The 23,588-nt window shown below is 36.1% G+C and overlaps 1 protein-coding gene across 1 annotated transcript; it reads left to right on the top strand.

Moving 5' to 3' along the window:
• Positions 1–12,511: 12,511 nt before the first annotated feature.
• LOC131039371 (nuclear transport factor 2) lies at positions 12,512–19,094 on the top strand. The gene is made up of 10 exons (XM_057972103.1): positions 12,512–12,829; positions 15,899–15,949; positions 16,043–16,180; positions 16,305–16,608; positions 16,737–17,011; positions 17,101–17,287; positions 17,427–17,545; positions 17,636–17,701; positions 18,114–18,189; positions 18,293–19,094. Exons 2-10 carry the CDS (start codon positions 15,902–15,904, stop codon positions 18,571–18,573), a joined length of 1,494 nt encoding a protein of 497 aa, XP_057828086.1. The 5' UTR covers positions 12,512–12,829; positions 15,899–15,901; the 3' UTR covers positions 18,574–19,094.
• Positions 19,095–23,588: the final 4,494 nt, after the last annotated feature.

Here is a 23,588-nt window from a genome sequence, read left to right on the forward strand (position 1 = left end):
TGTTCTGAAGGGCCTTAGAGATCGATTGACTGCTTATTTATGAAACATTTTGCACCTTCATTTTCAATCAGTGTATTACAAATGCTAAATACAAAGACATTCAACCTTGTTCGAATAGGAAGTGCATCTCCGTCCTGCATATTGCATTCATATAGGTCATGTCAAAAATTCTTTGTCTCCACACGCATTCTGCATATCATCATGTCATACAGGTTTGCACACTGGGGGCATAACTGAAAAAATCCAAAAAATCTGATAAAGTCTTGAAAAAATCCAAAAAATAAGATAAAGTCTTGAAAAAATCCCAAAAATCATATAAAGTCCTGAAAAAATCCCAAAAAATCAGATAAAGTCCTGAAAAAATCCAAAAAAATCAGATAAAGTCGTGAAAAAAATAAAAATAAATATCCAAAACATCGAAAACCACAAAAATCCAAAAACATTGAAAAATCTAAAAATACCAAAAACATTCAAATACAATCCTAAAAAGATCAACCAAAAACATTCAAATACGATCCTGAAAAAATCAACCAAAAACATTCAAAAATCTACCTACATAATCCAAAAACATCGAAAAAGCTCTTGGAAAAGAACTAAAAATCGAAAATCAATCAATCAGAAAAAGTTGCAATAAAATTTCTTGTGAGAAACAAATACCCTAGTAGATATCCAACAAACACTTCGCACGAAGTTAACAAAGGATACGACTATCCAGTCAAACATCTGCAATCAACTGATCAAACTGTCTTAGCAATCGTATCATATCCATATCAACGTGATCATTATCTTGTCTTAAACAGAAGAGGATACACTCGAAATCAGACATGTCAGTCTTAAACGGGGTCCGCAACTTTCTGAGATCAGACATTATCAACCATCACATCAAACAACTGAGAACGAAGGCACAAGGTCAGTATAGCTGCTGAATTTTGTCCGGGTCAGTCTTTATCTTTTATCATTTGGCGACAGATATTGTTCCTATGCTACTCAAGGATGTCCACAAGTGACTAGAGGAGCCATGATGGGCATTATCTTTTTCTTTGTTTGTTGCTTGTCTGCTACGTGTTTGTTTCTTCGATGAGATATCTTACATCTTGGTTCCTTATACCCTGATGTTCTAAGCTTCATTGTTCAATAATAAGGCTCAGTGATGAATATATTGACGCAATAAAATATGTGACACATGTTCATGATTCTTTCAATTTCATTCTCATTATCATCTCATATGTTTATTGCTAGTTTGTTGATTCTTTTCTCATCATCTCTTTCTAAATCATTTTCTATCATCTAACATCAATCTATTTCATTCCAAGGTTCATTCTCTCATATTCTATCTCAATATCATCTTCACATCTCCTATCTCTATATCTAATCAACTAACCATTCTTCTATCTTTAATCTCACATTCTTCTTTTTTTCGAGAGATCATTCATGTCTTCAATGCACAAACAATCTCTCGAGGGGGCATTACACCCTAAGTATCACCGAGGCATACTGGGGCATAAATTTTTCATTTTCTTTGAAACAATGTCGTTTCGACTTTGTCTCAAAGAGGGGCAAATGTAGACACCTAAAAATGTCTCATTGATCATGTACTAATTATTCGTCTAATTAGTTAAATAATTCTTTAATTATTTAATTAAGTTAATTAATCTTATTATTCTAAATTCATATCTCCTCACAATCTTACTAATTATTCTATTTTCTATTTCTATCATCATTTAATCATTTTAATCATTTTCTCAATATTAATTAAATATTTATTATTTAATTAATTATGGTTAATTCCCCAATTTAAATAATCTTTATTATTTAAATAAATTAATTCTCAATTTCTATTTCCTATTCTATCATCATTTAATCATTTTAATCATTTTCTAAATATTAATTAAATATTTATTATTTAATTAATTCTAATTAATTCCTCAATTTAAATAATCTTTATTATTTAAATAAATTAATTCTCAATTTTTATCTCTAATCATCTAGTCAGTTTTAATTATTTTCTAAATAAATTACTAATTATTCAATTTCTATCTCTAATCAACTAATCATTCAACCCTTTTCTAAATATTAATTAAATATTTATTATTTAATTAATTGTGATTTAATCCTTTAAATTAAATAATCTTTATTATTTAATTAAATTCCACTTCTAAATAATTAAACAATTTCTTTAAATTATTTAATTAACTAATTAATTCTTCCAATTCCAAATCCCCAAATTCTAATTTCATTTAATTTCATATTCTTCTAATTTCTTCCAAATTCAAATACACGTGCATGATTTCAAAAACCAAATTGAAAATCAAAGTCAAGTTCTAAATATATTCAAATACTAAATTGAATTTATTAATTCAATTATTTGAATAATATCTCATGCAAAGATTAAATGAATAATCTAAATCTAAATGCAAGCACATGCTAAATTAATTAATTAAATCAATCAATTAATTAAATCATTTATCTCTCCAACTTCTATTTCCATCTTTTAGTTAGCTTTTTCTAAATTAAGCTCTCTGTGTCATCCTCTTTATTTCCTCCAATCATTCTTTTTCTTCCTTCAGTTAACTCTTTCATCCATTAGTTGACTCAATTAATCTATTCAATCTATTGAGTTTCACTCCTACAATCAGCAGTTCAACTATCAATTTTCATTTGAGCTCACCTGAGTTCACACCTCTTGATCAATCCATTCTACCTTTCAATCAATCTTCTCCAATTTTCTATAAATTGACCATCCAATCTCTATTTTCAACAATCATGAACTTTGAATCTTTGTGTCACTTGCAGGTTACCAGCGCAATATCTGAGAGCCATCATACCACGAAGAGGAGAAGAGCAATGGAAGCAACACGCAGTCACAGAATAGGGAGTTTTTATAGATTGAAATTATAATTCCTATTTTGCTTGATTGTATCATTTCATTGTCTGGTTTGTTAGATTTGTTGATTAGATAGGGATTCATGATTTCTCTTGTCCTTCTAATTGATAACTTTGTTTATTTGAAGATGAATTCTAGCATGCGTCACACTACTCTTAGCGTGTTTTCAATCTTTCTCGATTTTTTACACACATTTTGATGTCTCTGTTTTGTTCATTACCGATTTTCCTCACATTATATGAACAACAAAAACAGGAAATGTATATATCATTCTGCTCTATCTGCACACCTCTATCTTACTAGCATCTGAGAGATTATATCTTTTAGATAGATTGGATTATTTGTGCATAGATAGCTCTTCAACAATAAATATTATCTAATCTGATCAGATTTTCGAAATTCTTTTCCTCTGTTCGATGGCCAACTACCCTGTTTCTTGTCATCTGCATATCCCACAAAAAATAATGATTTTTATATTCCTTCAAGAAATCTACTTTCTGCAGAAGTGCAAGTCTCATTAATTTCATCATCATGTAGCTTTGGATTAATCACTGAGATTAGATTACAATATTTGGTAATCTTCACCAACTCTATCCCTACTCAATCAGCTCTGCATTAGAGAATATTTTCCTTCCAAATCTGCATATTAAAATTATTCATTTTGTCTCTCTGAGAGCTAGTTTGTAGCAGGTTGGATTTGCTTTCTTGGATCAAACATCTATATTAAATGACTCTTCTCGGATTTTATAAATGTTCTCTGTATTGGTTTTCTATTTTTAGCAAACTATATCTATCAAACATATTTGATTATGCCTCTATTGATCACTTTGAGCTCTTCAACCATCTGCAACTGGTTCATCATTGCTGAAATCTCTATCTTCTTGCATAGATTGGATCGACTACACCTGTCTTCATAAATGAACTCTCTAGTCGGTTACTAGATCTTCTTGACAAGAGTCGACAACTAACTACATAATCAAATTTTTGGTCAATCTGTGTGCATATGCAATCTACACATTTGCAAAAGTTGTCCTCTACAATACGATTTGTCTCTTAGTTCGCTCTAAAAGCACCGTGTGTCCAACATAGTCGTTTAAGTCATTAGGTTAGCTAGAGTTGACTGCCCATGTGGACAAATCACCAATTGAGCTACAGATGTGGCATAAAAAACATCTATGTCGGTCAAAACAACACTCAAGGTTTCATCGCTGAGACTTGTTCTCCTATCACAACGAAGTAGATTTCTTATTGCTATAGTTTTCCAAAGGTCTACAAGAGTCAATTTGGGTCATGGTGAAGTGCCATGTTACATCAAAAAAGAATGTGATATTGGCCAGACGCTTCTCTTGTCATACCGAAAAGAAAATCGCCATATCTCCCACGGTCCTGCAAAGGGCAAAAAGAGTCTTGCTGAACTGAGAGGTCATGCCGAAAAGAGAAAGGTGTCAGCAAGACACCCTTGTGGTTATACCGACAGGCGGAATCATATCGCTCAGACCATGAGCTTGTCATACTAAAAGAAGGTATTTCAATGTAATCCAAAGGGGCATCCATAAGGAAAAAGGGTCTTGCTGAAAGGGCAAGTTATGCCAAAAAGGCATTTCTGCTAGTCCACCACCGCGGGGTCCCATAGGAACACATCACCATCAGGTAGAACCAACACGTAGTCACTAGCTGGACATATGTAGACACTCAGACAACATGGGCTCAACTATTGGGGGTCAGAGGCTGGTTGGAACTCGACATGAAATAAATAATTTATTCTTTTCCATTTGGATGTGATAGGCCGATAAAGGGTGAAAAATATTTCACAAGTCATATAAAAAACAAACCACATCACTACGTGGGTCTGACTATCGGGGGTTAGATATCGGCTAGAAGTTAGAAGTGAGAGCAAAAAGACTTTAACTTTTCAGGTTGGAGGCGATCACCTGACAATACACAGTGCGACAAGGCAGGGTCCATATCAGAGGTTGGAGGATTGGACAAAACACTAACTTGTGAACTTAGCGAACAACTTTTATTTTCAAGTTTGAAGTGATACTCCGATACAAGTCACTTTTACAACATGAACCCTTGTAGAACATGAAGTTGCCTTGTGTACACCTCTGCAACACATGAAATCACTTCTTTTGTGCCTACTCATTCCTTTGCAATGTTTGTGTAGCATAACACGACATGTTATGCATGACTGCATAACCTGCGTGTTATGTGCTTCACCTATTTGCAACTGTTCTCTTGTTGACATCAATGACAATCTAATACCAATAGAAGCCAAATCGCTTTTGACTGGAGCTATGAACCAGTGAGACCATATTTTTGAGGGGCCTTGTTTGGTATTAACACCCTTATATCTCCTTGTGTCATCATGTCTTCCACACCCAGGCATCACCTTATCTCTCCATTGCTTGTGCGTGGGACACATGGGCCTTGAGAAAACTCAAACCTAAGACCTCTCATGTAGGAGGCTTGCAACTAATTGTTGCGATGTGGGGTCATCCCCCATAATTTATGATTTTATGATTTAAATTGTTTAGCATATTTTTTTAAAGTCTTAACATAACTAGTTATGTGCCCCACTATCATTATCACTTGCAACACCACCTTCTTGAAATCCAAAATAGGGTATTGGAAATTTTTGTAGACTATTAAATGAACACAACTAAATTTGTTACACACACAATTTTCATCTCATAGAATATAAATTATTAAATATATTATTTTATTTATTTTTATCGGTAATGTTGTGATTATTTTTTATTTATTAAGAAAGCTTTTAACTGGAGCTACGAACCAGTGGGGGTCACAATGGGGGACCCCCTCCCTGAGGGATTACATGATGAGCTATTAACACCTCCTCGATGATATGAATGCCACACTCACATATATTTTTGTTATATCTATCTCTCCTTATCACTCCAAACGCCTTATCTCTCCAAACATATCCTTATCACTCCATTACAATTCTCCTTATCTCTCCAACACAGGCTTTGTCGCTCCTTAAACTAGCAGGGGGGCATCATGATCAACTAGCAGGTGGGCATCATGATCTTGGCAAGGCACAATGAACACGAAGAGACATCAACGCCTCAAGTCACGGGAGCAGCGTGGATACCGGAGCAACGTGGGCACCAATCACAGGAGGAGACCAAGTCAATCGTCAAATACTACTACAAACAAAAACCATGGGATGAACACCACCAAGAGAAAGTGTAACCACACAAGACAAAAGGACTCCAACACAGGATTGCCCTCTCAACAGGGCTCGTGACAACCGTCACGTTGCAAGGTCATCCTCGATATTAAAAATATTATTATATATTATAAAATCATGTATTTATATTACCTATCTTTGTTAATTTTACAATTGTTTGATATTAATTATACTCTTTTTTTTGTAAGTAGTATTTTATATTATCATTAAGCATATACAATAGTATGGTAGTGCTCATAGCCAACACCATATGCCCCATGCCTAGAAATTAGATAACTAGAAACATTATGAAAATCTCCTTAAAGAGCATAGTATAGTTACAATATATTTTTTAATCTTTTGGCTATAACAAAATGAAGTAAAATAACCAAAATTCTAAATAGCAAGGTTGATAATATAACTGAACTATTAATAGTAGTAGTCAGGGCTCCTTTGTAGCTCTGGTTTCTTCTTCAATAAGCTCGAGTTGATGCTCCTTCAACACCTTTTTTATGAAATCATTCATCCAATCCTCCTTGGGAACATGTTTTATATCTAGAAGACGCCTAATAAAATGACAACCGTTTGTTGCATGACGATGATGCTCTGTGATGGAATTTGCCTTGAAATTACCTGGAAACAAGTGCTAGATCATTGGGTCTCCTCAATTAAGGTAGAGTGGTATATCAGTTGGGCTAGGGATTTCAAACCCTAGTTGGGCAATCACAAGCACCACATCAAGATTAACCAAAAACTCTGAATGAACCAATGTTTGGACTCTCCTTTTCAATTACCTTGGTTGATGAGGGAAGCTACAAATCTAGATGCAATGTTCGTATTGACGCGATGATGATCGTTTGCAACCAAAAAATTTGCCCTAAGAACCATCTTTACGACCTCCATCATTGACCCACTAAGAGCCAAAAAGGCCACCTTCAACCAATGGTAGTGATAAAACCATAAAAAAAAAATTAGCCTTTGGGGATGAGAAAGCAAGTTAGGGTATCCATCTCAAAGCCTATACTACCTTTATCAGAAGAGAGAAGATGAATGCCCAATAACTGGCTATGTCGACTCTTTATAATCTATTACGGTCGAGTCTCACACAAGCCAACTAATGCTTTGTGCACCATAGCAAAGAAGAGTAATGGTTATCGTAAGTGAAAGTAGTAAAAGTGAAAACCCACACTAAATGCCTTTGGATGTCAATCTATTGAATTTGAAGTGAAGATTCAAATATATAAAGGAAAAGATGTGATTCAATCTAAAAGTTGGCATTATAAACCACATGTCCTAATGTGGCAATAGAAACTCAATGCATGTATAGGGTGGTTGCGAGCTGAAATGACCTTTGCCATCACGAAGGAAAACTCTAGGATGACGTCATCCTCAAGTTGATGAATGCAATGAAGACCTGATGGTATGGATCCACCGTCACCCCTGTAAGTCCTTAGGCAACAACTCATTAGCTTGTCTGGGGTTGGGAAAAAAGGTGATCGCCCTATCAATTGCTACACTGGATAGATGATCAACTTCTAAATTAACCCCACAAAATATATAATTAGTGAGAAAGTTAGGTATGTGATGAAGATATTTTAAGATCTCCTCTAAGATAACTTGTATTCTCCAACTATGTGTTGACTACCTCCTAAATGCATTTATTACAACCAATGAATCCCCTTCTATTTTGAGGTGAGTGACTTGTCTTGCCACACAAAGTTTCATCCCATGGACGAGGGGTTGAAATTTTGCTTCATTATTAGTTCCTGGAACTAAGGGGAGAGAGAATGAGAAGAGCACTATCCCTTGAGGGTCAAGAATAATGTAGCCAACTCTAGATGGTCTAGGGTTACCCCTAAAGGCCCCATCAAAGTTCAATTTTACCCATCATAGATTGGATGGTGTCCATATTGCCAAGTAGCTCTCTTTAACGAGGAATCAACTTCAGAAACACCATTAATAGGGGATATTAATTATATATCCATCTCAGTACCTAGACTAACTTTATAAGAAGAGAGAAGATGAATGCCCAAAAATTGGCTATGTCAACCCTTTATAATCCATTTGGTTGAGTTTCACTTGAGTTGACTGATGCTTTGCATGCCATGGTGAAGGAGAGTGATGCATGTTGTAGGTGAAATCAATAATTGTCATCCTTGTAAGTCTTCATGCATCAACTCATCAACTTGTCCGAAGTTGGAAAAGAAGGTGGCCACCCTATCAGCTGTTACGTTGGACAGACAGTTGGATTCTAAATCAACCTCGTGAAATATATGATTAGTGAGGAAATTAGGTATGTGATGAAGCTGTGCTAAGGTCTTGTATAAGATAGCTTGTAGTTTCCAACTATGTGTTGACTGTGTCCACAATGCATTTATTACAACCAATGAATCCCCTTGTATTTCAAGGTGAGTGACCTATCGTGCCACATAAAGTTTCACTCCATGGAGGAGGGCTCAAAATTTCACTTCATTATTGGTTCTCGGAACCAATGGGAGAGAGGATGAGAATAACACTATCCCTTGAGGGTCAAAAATAATGTAGCCAACTCTAGATGATCTAGGGTTACCCCTTGAGGCCCCATCACAGTTCAATTTTACCCACCCTGGATCGGGTGGTGTCCATATTGTCATTTAGGAATAAACTAAAAAAAAATACTATTCTTATTCAATTATTTTTATTAACTTAGTAAGCTTATTATATACTAAGGTTACTATTATCCATTATTAATTTATTTATTTTAGTCTTTAAATTTATTTTTATTTTAATTATTTATATCTATTACTTGAAATTGCAACAATACATATAAGTTATTAAAAGTAGTTCAATTTATAATTATTTTTATTCTATATTGTACAATAATTATATTTTGAACTTCTATATCTCTATCTCTCCCATCTCTCTATCTTTGCTCCCCTCTCCATATTACTTATCTCTATGACCTCCTTTGCGTATCACTCTTTCCCCTCCACTCTATCTTCCCATCTCTCTCTCTCTCTCTCTCTCTCTCTCTCTCTCTCTCTCTCTCTCTCTCTCTCTCTCTCTCTCTCTATCACTTTATATATGTTTATCTTTCGATCTCTCCATCCCCCCTCCCTCTATCTCTATCTCCTACATGCTTATCTTTCTATCTGTCCATCTCCCCCCCTCTCTCTTCTATATGTTTATCTTTCTATCTGTCCATCTCCCCCCCCTCTCTCTCCTTATCACTCCATCTTTTTATCTCTCTACTTCTCCCCCCTCGCCTCTCTTTATCTCACATATATCTACTTATATCTCCATCTCTTTATCACCATATCTAACTATGTGCTCATAAGGTGTGGAATCTGCAAAAGAGAACCAAACAACATTAAACACACACATGAAACATTATATTAGAGTTAGAAATCAAAATAGAAACTAAACTAAGTTAGCTTCAAAGTAAATAACCCCAAGCGCGTCTCATGTTCCTCTATCTCCAAGGATCTTCAAGATTCAAGGTGGCTCTCACTTGGAAGAGCACTTGATCTTTTAGATGTCAACCTAAAGAACACGATTGAAGGATATGCCAAGATCAAAATGAATGCAACTAAGATCCTAGCTAGATGATCAAATGATATGAAAAGATGAAATGCAAGATGCAAGATATGAGATTAAGATTGATTCCAAATTGAAAGCTTAGGTGTGCTAATTACACTAACATGGAGATTGCTATGAAATTGACATGCAATGGTTATGAATTAAGCTAGCATGAAAATGGGATTAGCATGACACTATCAATATGATGAAAGCTAAACTAGCATGCAACTAAGATGATCTAAGTGCTTGAAGATGACAAATTGAGCTCCTCGATAACCTGCAAAATGACTATAAGTTTGATGCACAAGATGATGGATCCTTTGATTAAAGAAATGTGCTCTATTTATAGAGAAAATAGAGAAATGGATGGCCAAGATTGAACAATTTTAACAAGGGCTAGGATTGAAAGTTATCAATCCATGAGGGGGATTCAATCCAATCTCAAGTTGATAAATGTCACCTTGAGATGGCTTGAGAGGATGCTAAGAAAGCATTAGGAACAACCTCAAGGAATGACAACATTAGATAATGCTATTATCCAGGGGATCATGCTATTGTCCAGGAGGTAAACTCTTGTGCAAAGTTGAGGGATGGCCAAAGGGACAACCATCATGGGCTAGGGTGATGTCTTGTAAGACGCATTAAATGCTCTTTGAAGACTTTGGAGGTTAACTTGTTGAAAGTTAGATAACCTTCAAGGCTTTTGTAAGAGCCTTACAAGTTTGGAAGACTCAACAAGTTAATTTGTTGAAGAAGGTAAAGTCTTCAACACATTTTGAAGACTTTCCCTAAATTTGGAGAAGTGACTCCCCCAAATTTAGGGATGTGACATGATTAGAGGAATTAGGCTAGTTAATGAGGGATTAGAGGGGTTCTAGAAGAATATTAGCATGCTAATGGAAAGTGTAGGAGAATGCAAGTGGAGGGAAATAGGCATTTTTAGATAAAATAAAAGATTTATTTTAGCCAAAAGGGGTGCAACTTGCACTTGTAGGATTTTGCAAGTGGGGGGACTATTCACAAATAAATAATGATTTATTTAAATGCAAAGGGATTTAATCACATGTAAATTCAATTAAAAGGGAACAAGGGGGTTTTAAATAAATAAATAAGATTTGTTCAATTAAATGGCTAAAGGGTACTTAATCAAACCTTAGTTTAACTAATAGGTTATGCTAGAAGAAAAGGATTTTAATCAAATCTTTAATTTGATTAACATGTTCTGATTGATTGAAAAACAGGTTTTACGGACCCGAAACCATTACAACATAGTTAGAAATAAAGCTGAGAAAATAGAGTCCACATACAGATCGACTGGTCAAAAGACCAGCGAACAGAAAAAACAACTAAACAACAAAAAACGGCAAAGAACCCAAGGAGACACTACATAGTAATTTTCTTAAGCAGATCCTCTGCCTTTTTCACCAGCTCATCATAGGTCGCCCCAACTGCTTTCAGCTCCTCTAGGTCCTTATTCACTTTCTTTTCCTTCCTCTTCCCACGGGTGCGGGTTCTGGGACCCTGGGCTTCCCCTGTTCCTTCTGCATCCAGGTCAATTTCCTGGATTTCCTTTTCGTCATCAAGCTTGCTGATGAGGGTATGGGTGTTGTTGGCTGAGATTTTCAAAATGTTGAGGCTCTGCTCCACAATGTTCTTGAGGCACTCCTCTATCTTGTCCACTTTGGCGACTGTGTCCAAGAGTGTTTTTTCACTAGTTTCCTCCAGGGTTTTTCTGTCCTGTATCTCATAATCTCTCCTCTATCTTGTCCAATTTGATTAACATGTTGATTAGAAGAATAGGGATATTAATTAAACCTTAGTCTAATTAATAGGCGAACAAATGATGATTAAATTAATAAAACAAGTTCTAGGTGTCTACACTAACCATACATCTCTTCAATATATCCCCCCCTCTCTATTCCTATCTATCTCCCCATCTCTTCATCTTCACCTCTACCTTTATCTTCCTCTCCCTTCTCTATCCTCCCTCTCTCCCTGTCTCTGTTTCCATCCTTCTATATCTATATATCTTTTCCTCTCCAGCTCTACCTCTCTATATTTTTTCTTCCATCTTTCCCTCTATCTCTATCTCATAATCTCTCCACCTATCTCCAACCCTATATCTCTTTATATATCTTTCCCTTTCTCTACCTCTCTCTCTATCACTTCCTATCTCTATCTTTATATTTCCAGCTCTCCCTCTCTCTATATTTATCTTTCCCATCTATATATCCCTCTCTCCCCTCGTTCTCTATCTCTCCTCATCCCTTTACATCTCCATCTCCATCTCTATCTCTATGTTCCTCTCTATTTCTATCCCCTACCTCTACCTCTACCTCCTTACCCCTCACTATATATCTCTCTCTCTCTTGCTCTTCTCCCTTCTCTCTTCTTTCTATCCTTATCTCCCCCTCTTTTCCTATTGCAAACAAAAACATGAGCCTATTAGTAATGGAGCCTGGTTACCTTCTCGATTCAGAGATTTTGTTCAGTCATGTTTAGATCCATGTAAGTGTTTGTGCATAGTTTATTTGAAGCTCTCACTTTTCTTTTAAGACCTTTGTTAGCATAAACAACATTTATTAAATGCCCTACCAATTTACCTCATGCACACAAATGTATGGAAAAATAGACCAATTTTTTATAATTAACCTTCTACATCTAATCAATACCCATTACACACGAAGACACAATTACTAATTCCTAGATAAATTCTTCAATTTTTTTCTACCTACATTTAATCCAAAAATAGAATTTAAGAAAAAAGCACACAATTTTCACCATGATACGAATAGTAGGTCGGCGAACCCAAAGTGAGCACTTTAAATCTCCTCTCAACTAAAAGTTCCAATTTTTATTCGGGGGTGTGTCCTATGAGTATGGAATATATATCAATACATTTCACTTTTCAAAAGATGGAATTTTAGGGCATACGTATAATAGTGGAAAATTATTCGTCGCGGAGGTTTTGGTTTTGAGCAGGGGAAACGTGGAAGGTTTTTACAACGACTAGACGCGGAGGCGGCGGCGTAGAAGAAGTAGAAGAAGAAGGAGAAGAAGAAGCGGCGGGGGAAAAATAGAAGAAGAACGGGGTGAGGCGAGGCGAGGTTGCGTTGCTTCATTCATTAACGACAAGGCGTTCCTCGCCATCACATTCGCCCACTAGTTCCTCTTTTACAGCCACCTCTATCCAGGTTGGTTGTTCTCTTACAATGCAATCCCTTTTAAATTCCTTTTAATGGCGTCTAGCAGTTTAAATTTCTTTTTAGGGCTTTCTGAAAGTTGTTGGGTTTTCGGTTTTCGGCTGCTTTCACACAGAAAACTTTCATTCATTGATCTGCAGTCAATGGTGTTTTGGCTTGTGTGATTGATTGATTTTTTGGGATTCTTAATTGCATGCAATGCTTATTAGAGAAATCCTTGCATGGTCTATTTCCCCCTAAGTAATAATCGCTTACGTTGCCTCTCTCGGTTTCGCTGCTGGCCGTACAAGGCATGAGGTCTTGTTAAGAACACATGCGCTCGTAAGTGATGTTAATATGGGAGAGACACACGATTATCTTAAGAATTTTTTTACTGGGTTTTAGGTCTCTTAGATTTCTAGTTAGGGCTGTAAGCGATCTGACAAAGGGTGCTTGGATTTGACGTATGCTGTTTTCGTTTTGTAGTTTCTAGTTTATTATTGACAACCCAAGTGATTGATCTGCTGCTAAAAGTTTTAGTTTCTTGCATTTTAGATTTCAAGTAGCGGATCATGACTTGTTGCTCTCTCAGATTTTGATCACGTCCCTAAGGTTTTGAAGCATTTTCCCTTAGCCTTGACGAATCTTCCTTAATTCATGATATCTACATGATCGCGTGATGCTGGCAGGGCCGTTAAAGTGTTGATGCTGGTTTTTATTTTGTTTTATCAATGTAAAAGATTATACACGCAGGTTGATTTTTATTTTTTATCATTGTTCTGGGACTTTGATATGCTTTGAAATTAGTTTCTATAGATTAGTTATTATCACATCAATCTATTTATCTTTTGGTTCTATATATTAACCAAATGGTATGTGTGCATGGTGTTTTTTATCAAAGCTTTGAGACTTTGATGTCCGTAGAAATCTATTTATACGGATTAAGTACATATCAGATAAATGTATCTTAACTACTTATTTGATATTTTGAACATGCATCAAAACTTGGGCATGCATCCTTGACTTGGGACGCATGCAGGTTTTGCTGTTTTGTAGTTATGAAGGAGCTGAGGCTCTACTCTAGTTTTAAGGTCGCGTGGGTGCCTATATATATGCCTTAATGGTACAATTTGTTGTGATTTCAACTTTCCTAGGGGTAAGTTGGTTTCGCATGATAGAGTGGATGAAGCTATAGGGAATAATTTGTTTCAGATGACTGTGAGAGCAACCAATAGCACGTTGTCTAACTTGTAGGGTTTCGCTTACATGTGTCGACCACCAGTGAAATCAATTCTTTTGCCTGCCTTGCTCTTGCCATTTTCTTTGCTGGTTTTGTTGACATGGCTACCGTAATTGTCATTGTATGATAATGATTCTTTCAATTATGAATGCCTGTTTGCATGGGATCTTGCCAAGCTCTGGGTCTTCTGCCTTTCCGTTTGTTAATATTCTCCATTTGGGATCTATGTGGCAACTTTACTATGGCTTTTGATAAAATAGTCACCAAGTTTTTAAAGCTAATAGTTTCTAAAATATTTATTGGAGAAGCCTCCAGGGGCTTCCTGAATGGGCAAAGTTAACTTAGAGAAAAAGGAAGGTCTGAAGATTGGTAAGATCTTGGTTCAAAAGTTGTTATTCATTATTGCGGTTTATTTACAACCATGAAATAAATGTTAAAAGATTTGTGTTTTTAAAGCCATACATTTGCTTCTAGAGTCCAAAGTCTTCTAATTATCTAATCATTAACAGTTTGAGCCACTCTCCCATACCTATGCAAATATCATAGAGTCCAATGCATTGGATTACACATTCATGGTTTCATGAACCTGCCTCATCTGCCTATTGCACGGTGGGTTACCTCTCATGTATTTTAAATTTTTCGTTATTTTATCTAATTTATTGTTGTTTCCGTCAAGTTTCCCTCTGCACGGGAGACGAATCTTCCAAATTTTGGGACAGGTATCCCTCGACCAGGGATACAAGAGGTCTACTTTAGTGCCCCTTTAAGAGCGTTCCAAAGGATTGGCGGTTAGTTCCTTAAAGGAAATTAGGGTGGCCCACAAATTTCTCATGTTCTAGGAAAAGCTGAGTTGTTGAGAGTTAAGAATATATTAAATTACAAAAAATAAAATTTGATTAAAACATTTTGACGCTATTCAATTGTATAACTAAACTTTTAAAACACCATCAAGCACAACTACTTGAGGCTTTGACAGTTTCAATTCATTAAGCAGAAAGTTTCAGTGACTTCACAATATATGGGGTAGAAATCCCTGACATTTCTAATGATCTGAATTTCAAATAACATCAATATCTATACATTGAACATTAAACATTTAATCATAAATATTTAAGATAAACTTTTATGTAACACTGAATAAGAAATTGTAATAGTGAACATCTGATTGATTGATTGATGTATTGGTGAACATGAAATATTTATTTAAGAATGTACTTGTTTTCATTTTAAAATTTTGTATAGGTGTGTTCTAATTAATTGTTGATGTGAGGGAGATGTTAGGGTGCCCCCAAATTGTGGACATCCTATGATGTTTTCCTCTGGAAATACGAAATATCCTTAGGACATAAAAATTGTTGTGAAAGGAACCAGGTATATGAAAAAGTGCAGAAAAAATGCATTCATGGGGGATGCCACCTGTGTATTGTCATGTGTGCAAATATTTTGTGATGGTCCAAATGGTGGGGGGGGTTTGCATTTCTCTAATAAGATACTGGTGTTTTTTTTCAACTTTTCTTTTTGCTTGTCTTTTGCTCTCTGTAATAAGTAGACATTCTCAGAGATGACCTATAGCCGCTAAGCAACAACTGCAATAGGGAAATGTCAAATGTAGATTGCTGTCTCTGATATTCGTATTTGTTTCTGATTGTGTATATGTAATGAGTTGTTGATGGTTATAGTGTCTGGATTGTTTCCATTCAGCATATGCTTGATGATGAATTTTATGTTGTATGAGTGTCTATTAGACTTACAGAATCTATTTATCTTGTTCATGTTGGTTAAGGGCAGTTCTTCAATCTTTGATTACTTGGCTAACATGTTTGTTTTCACATTCAACACAGAAAATGGAAGCCCAACAAGCCATTCCCGTTGTTGTACATCCTGCACAAGTGGTATGATCAGATTAATTTCTAATACTTATTTTTGATGTAATGGTCGAATTCGATTGCAACTGAGATGGTCTCTTACATATCCATGTATACCAGGTTGGGAACGCCTTTGTGACCCAGTATTATAATGTTCTTCATCAGTCACCACAAATGGCTTACAGATTTTATCAGGATTGTAGTAAACTTGGCCGTCCAAGCACAAATGGTGAATTGCTCACAGTAACTACCATGGAGGTATTTCATGAAATATATTATAAGCTTGGATGGTCTGGAATTAAAGCGTGGATCTAAGGATAATGTTTCCAAAAATCTACTTTTGCTTTTCTGATATTGACTTGCCTTTTGTGTGCTGAGGCAGGGTATCAATCAAATGATAATGTCTCTGGACTACAGTGATTTTAAGCCTGTGATCAAGACAATTGATTCACAGGAATCTTATAGCAATGGTGTATTGGTCCTGGTAACGGGATCGCTAAGCTTTCAAGTCAGTGGAACACGCATGTTCACCCAGTCCTTTTTCCTTGCTCCTCAGGACAAGGGTTATTTTGTATTAAACGATGTTTTAAGATATATGGATGAAGAGCCAGAGCAACCAAAGAAGGATCTTGATTTGGTCAAGGGACTTACAGACAAGGAATCCACTGTTTCACTCTCTGAGCCAGGTAAAACAAGCATATGGTATTTTTGTTTATTGAATTAGTGGGAATTTGAAGTACATTTCAAATTATGTTATCCTGTTTGAATGAACATTCGTTTACTCAACAATCTTAATATCTATATTCATCTGCAGTTGTTGAGCCCGAGACGGTGACTGAAAATGGTCATATAGATGAATCCCCAGCAGTAGAGCAGGATTCCTCAGTTGAGGAAGAGTTTCAGTCCACAGAGCAAGTGCAAATTCCAGAAGTATCTGTTGTTGAAAATGAAACTGTAACTGAACAGCAGACCCCACCTGTCAACAAACCTGTCAACAAACCTATCAACAATGACGTTCAAACTGCACAAACTGCACGTGAAGCACCAGCTGTTGTCCATGATGTTGTGAAGAAATCGTATGCATCAATTGTAAGTTCTGTCTAGGATTTGCATGATAAGGAGCATTGGGCAACTTGTTTAATGAATTTCTTTAAAGTGTTTTTTTGCATTTTCTACAGGTTAAGGTGATGTCGGAAAATATAGCACCTGTTGTTGCAGTTCAGAAACCTCCTACGGTGAGAACTGTACCATTAAGTGTTGAGCGCCAAGCAAGTAATTCAACTCTGCCAAAAGCACCTGCTACTGAGTCATCTAGTCCGGTTCCTGCCAATGGAACTGATAACAGTACATCAATTGATTCCGAAGGTTGTGTTTCTCGTATTATCGTCAAACCTTAGAGTTTTCTTGCCTGATTATATAAATATTTGTTTCAAGGTTATTCAACCCTTTTCTTAAATTCTGTTTGGTTGCATGGCCTGACGATTTTATGTTTTCTTGTCTACAGGAAATGGATGCTCTATCTATATCAGAAACTTACCTTATAATGCTACTGCAACTCAACTCGAGGAGGAGTTCAAGAAGTTTGGAGCAATTAAGCCTTTAGGTGTTCAAGTTAGGAGTAAGGTATGGCAATTGAGCTGGTCTTTACTGACGTGATGCAAATTTTTTCTTATTCCATTGATATTTAAGTGCTGATTGCAATTTTTTTTGCAGCAAGGCGGTTTCTGCTATGGTTTTGTTGAATTTGAAACAGCAGCCTCTGTACAAACAGCACTGGAGGTATGTTACTGATATCGACCATATGGAATCGGTATAAATCATCTGATTAATGTTATGTTTTTGCTTGGTAGGAATATTGTTTACAGAATCTTCATTTTGTTTTTTAGTAGTTCATTTTTTATGGCGGGTTAGGATGTTATGAAATTACAGTACTAATTTCTGGGACTGCACAGATACTACTATATGCCGATGATATTACCGACCCTAAAATATTTTGGAATTGTAATCTCTATGCGGGATATAAGTTTTCATTGTTTTGTTATTAAATGACCCTGAAATATTTTTTAATCCCTATGCAGGATATATGTTTTCGTTGTTTTGTTTTTTCCCAATTCACCGTCCATGTTTTAAGAATTTTGAATTATTAGTCCTGATCCGACTTCGGACATTAATTTTATTTTATCTATTTTAGGCATCCCCTATTACTATTGGTGGAAGGCAAGCATTTGTAGAGGAGAAGAGGCCATCTTCTGGTGCTAGAGGTTCAGGTATTTAAGCATTAGACCTTTGCTTACTAAGATAACTTTGGCTTGTTATTGCTGGCCTGTTCTATTTGCTGAGCTGTTCACTTCATTTTAATTTAAATTTCAGCAACTCGAGGACGGCCTGTTCCTGTCAGAGGTGCTTTCAGAAATGATGGAAATAGGGGACGCGGTGCTTATGGTGGTCGAGGGAATGGAAGAGGTGAATTTGCAAATAGAGGTGATCTTGGAAACAGGGGTCGGGGTAATTTATCTGGACGTGGCAATCTTTCCGAGGACCCAGAAGGATTCCAAAGGGTTGAACAATTTCGAAATAGTGGAAGAGGTGGTAGGCGAGGTGGTGGTATGGTCACAAGCAATGGGCCTAGGATGGGTTCTGTAGCTGCATGACATGTCTAGAAGAAAATGCTTCTTGCGGCTTGTTTATATGGCACGTTTGTTTTCTTGCAGAGCTTACCAGCTTTAAGTTGGAATTTTGATAGAAAACTGTAGCTTTCTTTCAAGCAGGCTTCCATTACAGGGCTGGCAAAAATGAAAGTTTAAGCATTTGTACTGCGAACAATTTTGCATCCCATTCTATTAATCTGGAGTTCTAGTTGATTCAATTTCAAATTAGTATACAGGTGAGTGCGGCTGGGTGTTCATTTTCTTTGAAAAATCCCACCTCAAGTTTTGAAATCAGATATGTTACTTTACTCTAATTGGAAATAGCTTTATTTAATGAGAAAGTCATTAAGCTATTTAGTTGCTATAATTGGCTTTATTGGATACCTTTCACGCTAGTTTCCCAGTGATTTGCCATATTCTTCATATTTGTCTCAGGTTTTCGTTTCAAATATTCACTCTGTGAAAGGTTTGTGCATTGTAAGTTCTAAATTTTTAATGCAACTGGGTTTTCTCCAATTACATTATCACTGTCAATACATTAATGTAGAACAAAACAGTTATTTATTTTGGCAACTATATTTTTTGGTGTAAGATTTTTTATTTATTATAGTTTGATGACATTCTCCATCAGATGCAACAAATGGACTGGGTAAAGAGCCAATGCTTAGAGAGTATAGCTCTAAATTTACATGCGTAGGGATTCGTGTTGACTAAAAACGAAGATTTAAAATATATAAATGGTCAAGTTCGCCAGGGCTCTTTATTGTTTCCTTTTCACCAGATGCTTAATAATTATTTTAGAGTAGCAGTGTACTGAAGCGAGTCTCTGAATTTTGGGGATTAAAATTATGTGGGACTAATAATGCTTTTGGCAATGATTTCTTCATTGTATGACAAATTTTTCTTTAACTTGCATTGGAGAAAACCGTAAGAAGAAATTTTTTCTGGAGCATCCTTGATTGGTGCAAAAGAGTTGTCAATTCGGACTGGAATCGCAACTATAATCTCGCGAGCCAGTTGAATCGCTTGTGATTTTATAATCTCGCGAGCCAGTTGATTCGCTGTTGACTTTACACTTAGTTTCTCATTAATATACGATGGAAATGGACATGGAGTTTACAATCCGAACTATTTTAGGAAGCAGAAAATCATTTTTAAGAGAAGCACAATCCTAACAATATTAGGAAGCCGAAAATCAAGAAAAAAGTGTTTAATCTGCTAAAATTGCTGCATACGTGAATATGACCACAAGAGAAATTACATTTAAATTGGAGGGACAAAGTCAGCTTTCAAAATTAGAAGTTAAAAAGAAAGCAGAAGTTAGCGAAAATGATTCTTTCAGCGCAAGAAATCAAAGATGGGAAAGAACAAATTAAGAGACAATCATTGTTTTTCTTGCAAAGGGCTTTTGGGATCCTAACAACCAATGCTCCAATAAAGTGCTAATGATGCTAGTAGAGATTGGAAATGTTTTTCTTGCAAAGGGCCTTTGGGATCCTAACAACCAATGCTCCAATAAAATGGTAATGATGCTAGGAGAGATTGGAAAAGAAAAACAAACAAATTGTCACATTACCAAGTTAGACATCTCAAATGAGGACTAGGGGCACGCATCTCAAGCTCCTCAATGGTTTATCTGATTTTGACGATTTTTATTTGGTTCTCTTCTTATGCGACTTAACTGCTTAAAGTTATTGTTTTGGCTTGTGGGTAGTAACGATGCACATTGTGGAAGTCATTACGTTCACAAAAGTTAAAAAGTACACATTTCAAAGTGTGGTCCAATATATGATCACCTTTGTGCCAATAGTAGATAACTCAAAATAGTCAGTAGTAATGGGCAAATGTTTCAGTAGTAGTGGATAATTGCCCCAGTAGTGGTACACAAATGGCCCCAGTAGTGGTACACAAATGTCCTAGTAATGAGTTAAGTATGGTAAAAGAAGCTAAAAAATGTACCACTATTGGTACATGTGATATTTATTACTGGACCTTCCATTACCGTTTTTTTGGCTCTTACTATGTCTACTAATTGGGATGAGGTTGACAAAAAAGATGATGGTTATTGGCCCTATAATGACTATTGGCTCCTTTCCTCTATACTAATGTTGAGTTTGCTAAAAATTCACATATTCTTAATCTACCATTTTAGAAGGTTCAGGAAGAGGAAAAGGAAATTGTTTTTGTAACTCCCAATGCTTCTTAATTGAGAATAAAGCTAATTCTTTAGGAGATTGAAGAATATAGATAGTAAAGAAAGTATGGAACAATTTTGAAACAGATAGGACTAACAACATTAAAGAAGATAGGACTAACACAAATTTTAAACTATTGAGGTTTATTAAAAATGGATATGATTAAGAGGGTCATGTTTATAGTGTCTTCTAGGTGTCTCCCAATTTTTTTTAGTTGTATTTAGAATTTTGAAAAATTTGAAAAATGCATCTTGAAAATTAGATCATCGAGCATGCACATCACATAAAACGCTAAAAAATCAAAATACAAAAAAAATGAATGTGTAAAGAATGACGTGTAGAATAATATTATATAATTCATTTCTAATTTAGACAAGTATCTTAAAAGTTATCAAAAAAAAATGTTATTGTTGTTCAAATCTAAAAAAACTTACATGGTTAGAGAGCTCCGAAGACTTGAAATTATTGTGGCAATTTTACTAAAGCCCAATAGATATGTGTATATTTGATGACAAGAAAGTTAAGAAATGAGAAAGGAAGAAAAAATCACATCAAAATGAGGGAAATGAAGTTCCCAAGCCTAAGTAGAAGCCAAAACACACATCTTATCTCATATATGTGAGTGTGATGTTGATACAAAAACCATGGTTATGCTTAGGATTTTAGTTTTAGAAACATGTACGGGTTTTGAATGCTACTTCCTTTGTCCCCCCCTTTGTGTTTTTTCATTGAGATATATACATAAAATTTTAGGAGATCTTATAATTTTTCAAACATTCAAATTTCAGTAATCAACAAGCTCCTATGATCATTCTCTTGCTATCTCACTATCTCACACACTTTGTCGCCCCCAAGTTTTAGACCTATCTATTTTCCTATCACTTTCCTTCGCCCCCTTCTCTACCTTTATTTATCTCTCTCTCCAAGCTCTAAATTTTATAATTTCTTAGATAGTCAAATTTCAACAATCAATCTCCTAAAATCTCTCTCTCTCTCTCTCTCTCTCTCTCTCTCTCTCTCTCTCTCTCTCTCTCTTCACCCTTCACACCAAACTTTATCTCCCCTCTCTTCTCTATCTACCTCACACACAATCTCTACTCTCTCTCCCCCCTCCCCTCTCTCTCTCCTTTGTTTTTCTACTCATCTCCATATCCTTTCTCCCTCTCCCTACATACCTATACTCTCTCCCATCCTACCTCTATTTATCTACATACCTTTCCCTCTCTCCTTCCCTCCCTCTCCCTCCGACCCTCCCATAATCCATCTGCACTTATCTTTCTACTTATATCTATCTTCCATCTCTCTCTACATACATCTACCTCCCTCCCTATATATATATATATCTTGTTGCCTCCGTCTTTCCCTCTCTATTTCTGTCTATCTCACTCTTCTTGTCTTCCTTGAGATTTATACCTAACTCTCCCTCTCTCCACTCTCTACCTATCTGTTTCCACTCCCTAACTTTCCTCCCCATTTCACTATCTATCTATCTATCTATCTATCTCCCGCCTTACTCTATCTCCTCCTCTCCCTCTCTCTACTCCCCCTCTCCCTCTCACTACATGTCTTTGTCTCCCCTCTCACTCTGTCCCCCACTTCCTCCTCTCACTACTCTCTTTTTCACCTCTCTTCCTCCATACCTCTCCCTCTCTCTACATACCTCTTCTTTCCTACCTCCATCTCTACCATGTTATTTACCTTAATAAATCCTAAAAAACACCAACCCTAACATAATTCTCTCTCCATCTCTACCATGTTATTAACCTTAATAAATCCTAAAAAACACTAACCCTAACAAACCTCTCCCTCCTCTCTACCTACCTCTCCCTCTTTTCTACTTCTATCTCGCCTCTCTTGATTAGTGTTTGTTAAAGTTAATTAGAAATTATTTGGGTTTAGGGTTTATTTAGGTTTATCAAGATTGAGTCATAGTAGCGTTTATTGGGACGGAAGGTTAATTATTATTAATGTTATTAGATGTTGTTTAGATTGGTTAGTGTTTAAAGGTTTATTAGGGTTAATTCAAGTTTGTTTAAGTTTATAAACCTAAATTAACCCCAATGAACCTTAATAATCAATAATTCTCTCTACCTTTTTCTTCATGTCACATTATCCATCCATCTCTCTCTCTCTCTCCCCCCCTTTTATCTCTTTCACCTTCCCCTCTCCTCCTCTAGGCCCCTCACCTCTCTACCTCTCTCCCTTTGTCCCTCTCTATCAATCTCCTTTTTCCCCTTCCCTCTCTTCTCTCTCTCACCTCTCTATCTCTCCCTCCCCCCTCTTTATCTCATTACACACAGTTTTCACTCCTCTCTCTCTCTCTCTCTCTCTCTCTCTCTCTCTGTGTAGGCCTATCACCTCTCTACCTTTGTCCCACTATAGTGAATGAGAGAGAGGTGAAAGAGAGAGTAGTATGGAGGGAAAGAGGCAAAGAGTGAGGGGAGATAAAAGTGGAGAGGGATATGAAAAGAAGGATCTCCTGATCATGAAGCTATCCTTGAACTCTGTATCAAGCGACCAACTCACACAACTCAAACCTCAACTATCAACACTCTATCTCATATTTATGCCACAATCTCAAACAACTCGCATATCATTCAATGACAACTCTTCTTCTCTTCTCTTCACCAAATTTCTTTGATTATCTTCACATCACATACTTCTCTCTTCCACACATCCTCATCCATACAACTTAATCACATACATCCTTTATATATATAAGATAGATCATCAAAGCTTGAACCAAGTCGTCCTGAACCAAAATACACCTTCCAGACCAAAAACAGACACGTTGATCCACTCCAGGAGAACGAGGGGAGCAAA

Source organism: Cryptomeria japonica, chromosome 10 (genome assembly GCF_030272615.1).
Source record: "Cryptomeria japonica chromosome 10, Sugi_1.0, whole genome shotgun sequence".
Lineage (NCBI taxonomy): Eukaryota > Viridiplantae > Streptophyta > Pinopsida > Cupressales > Cupressaceae > Cryptomeria > Cryptomeria japonica.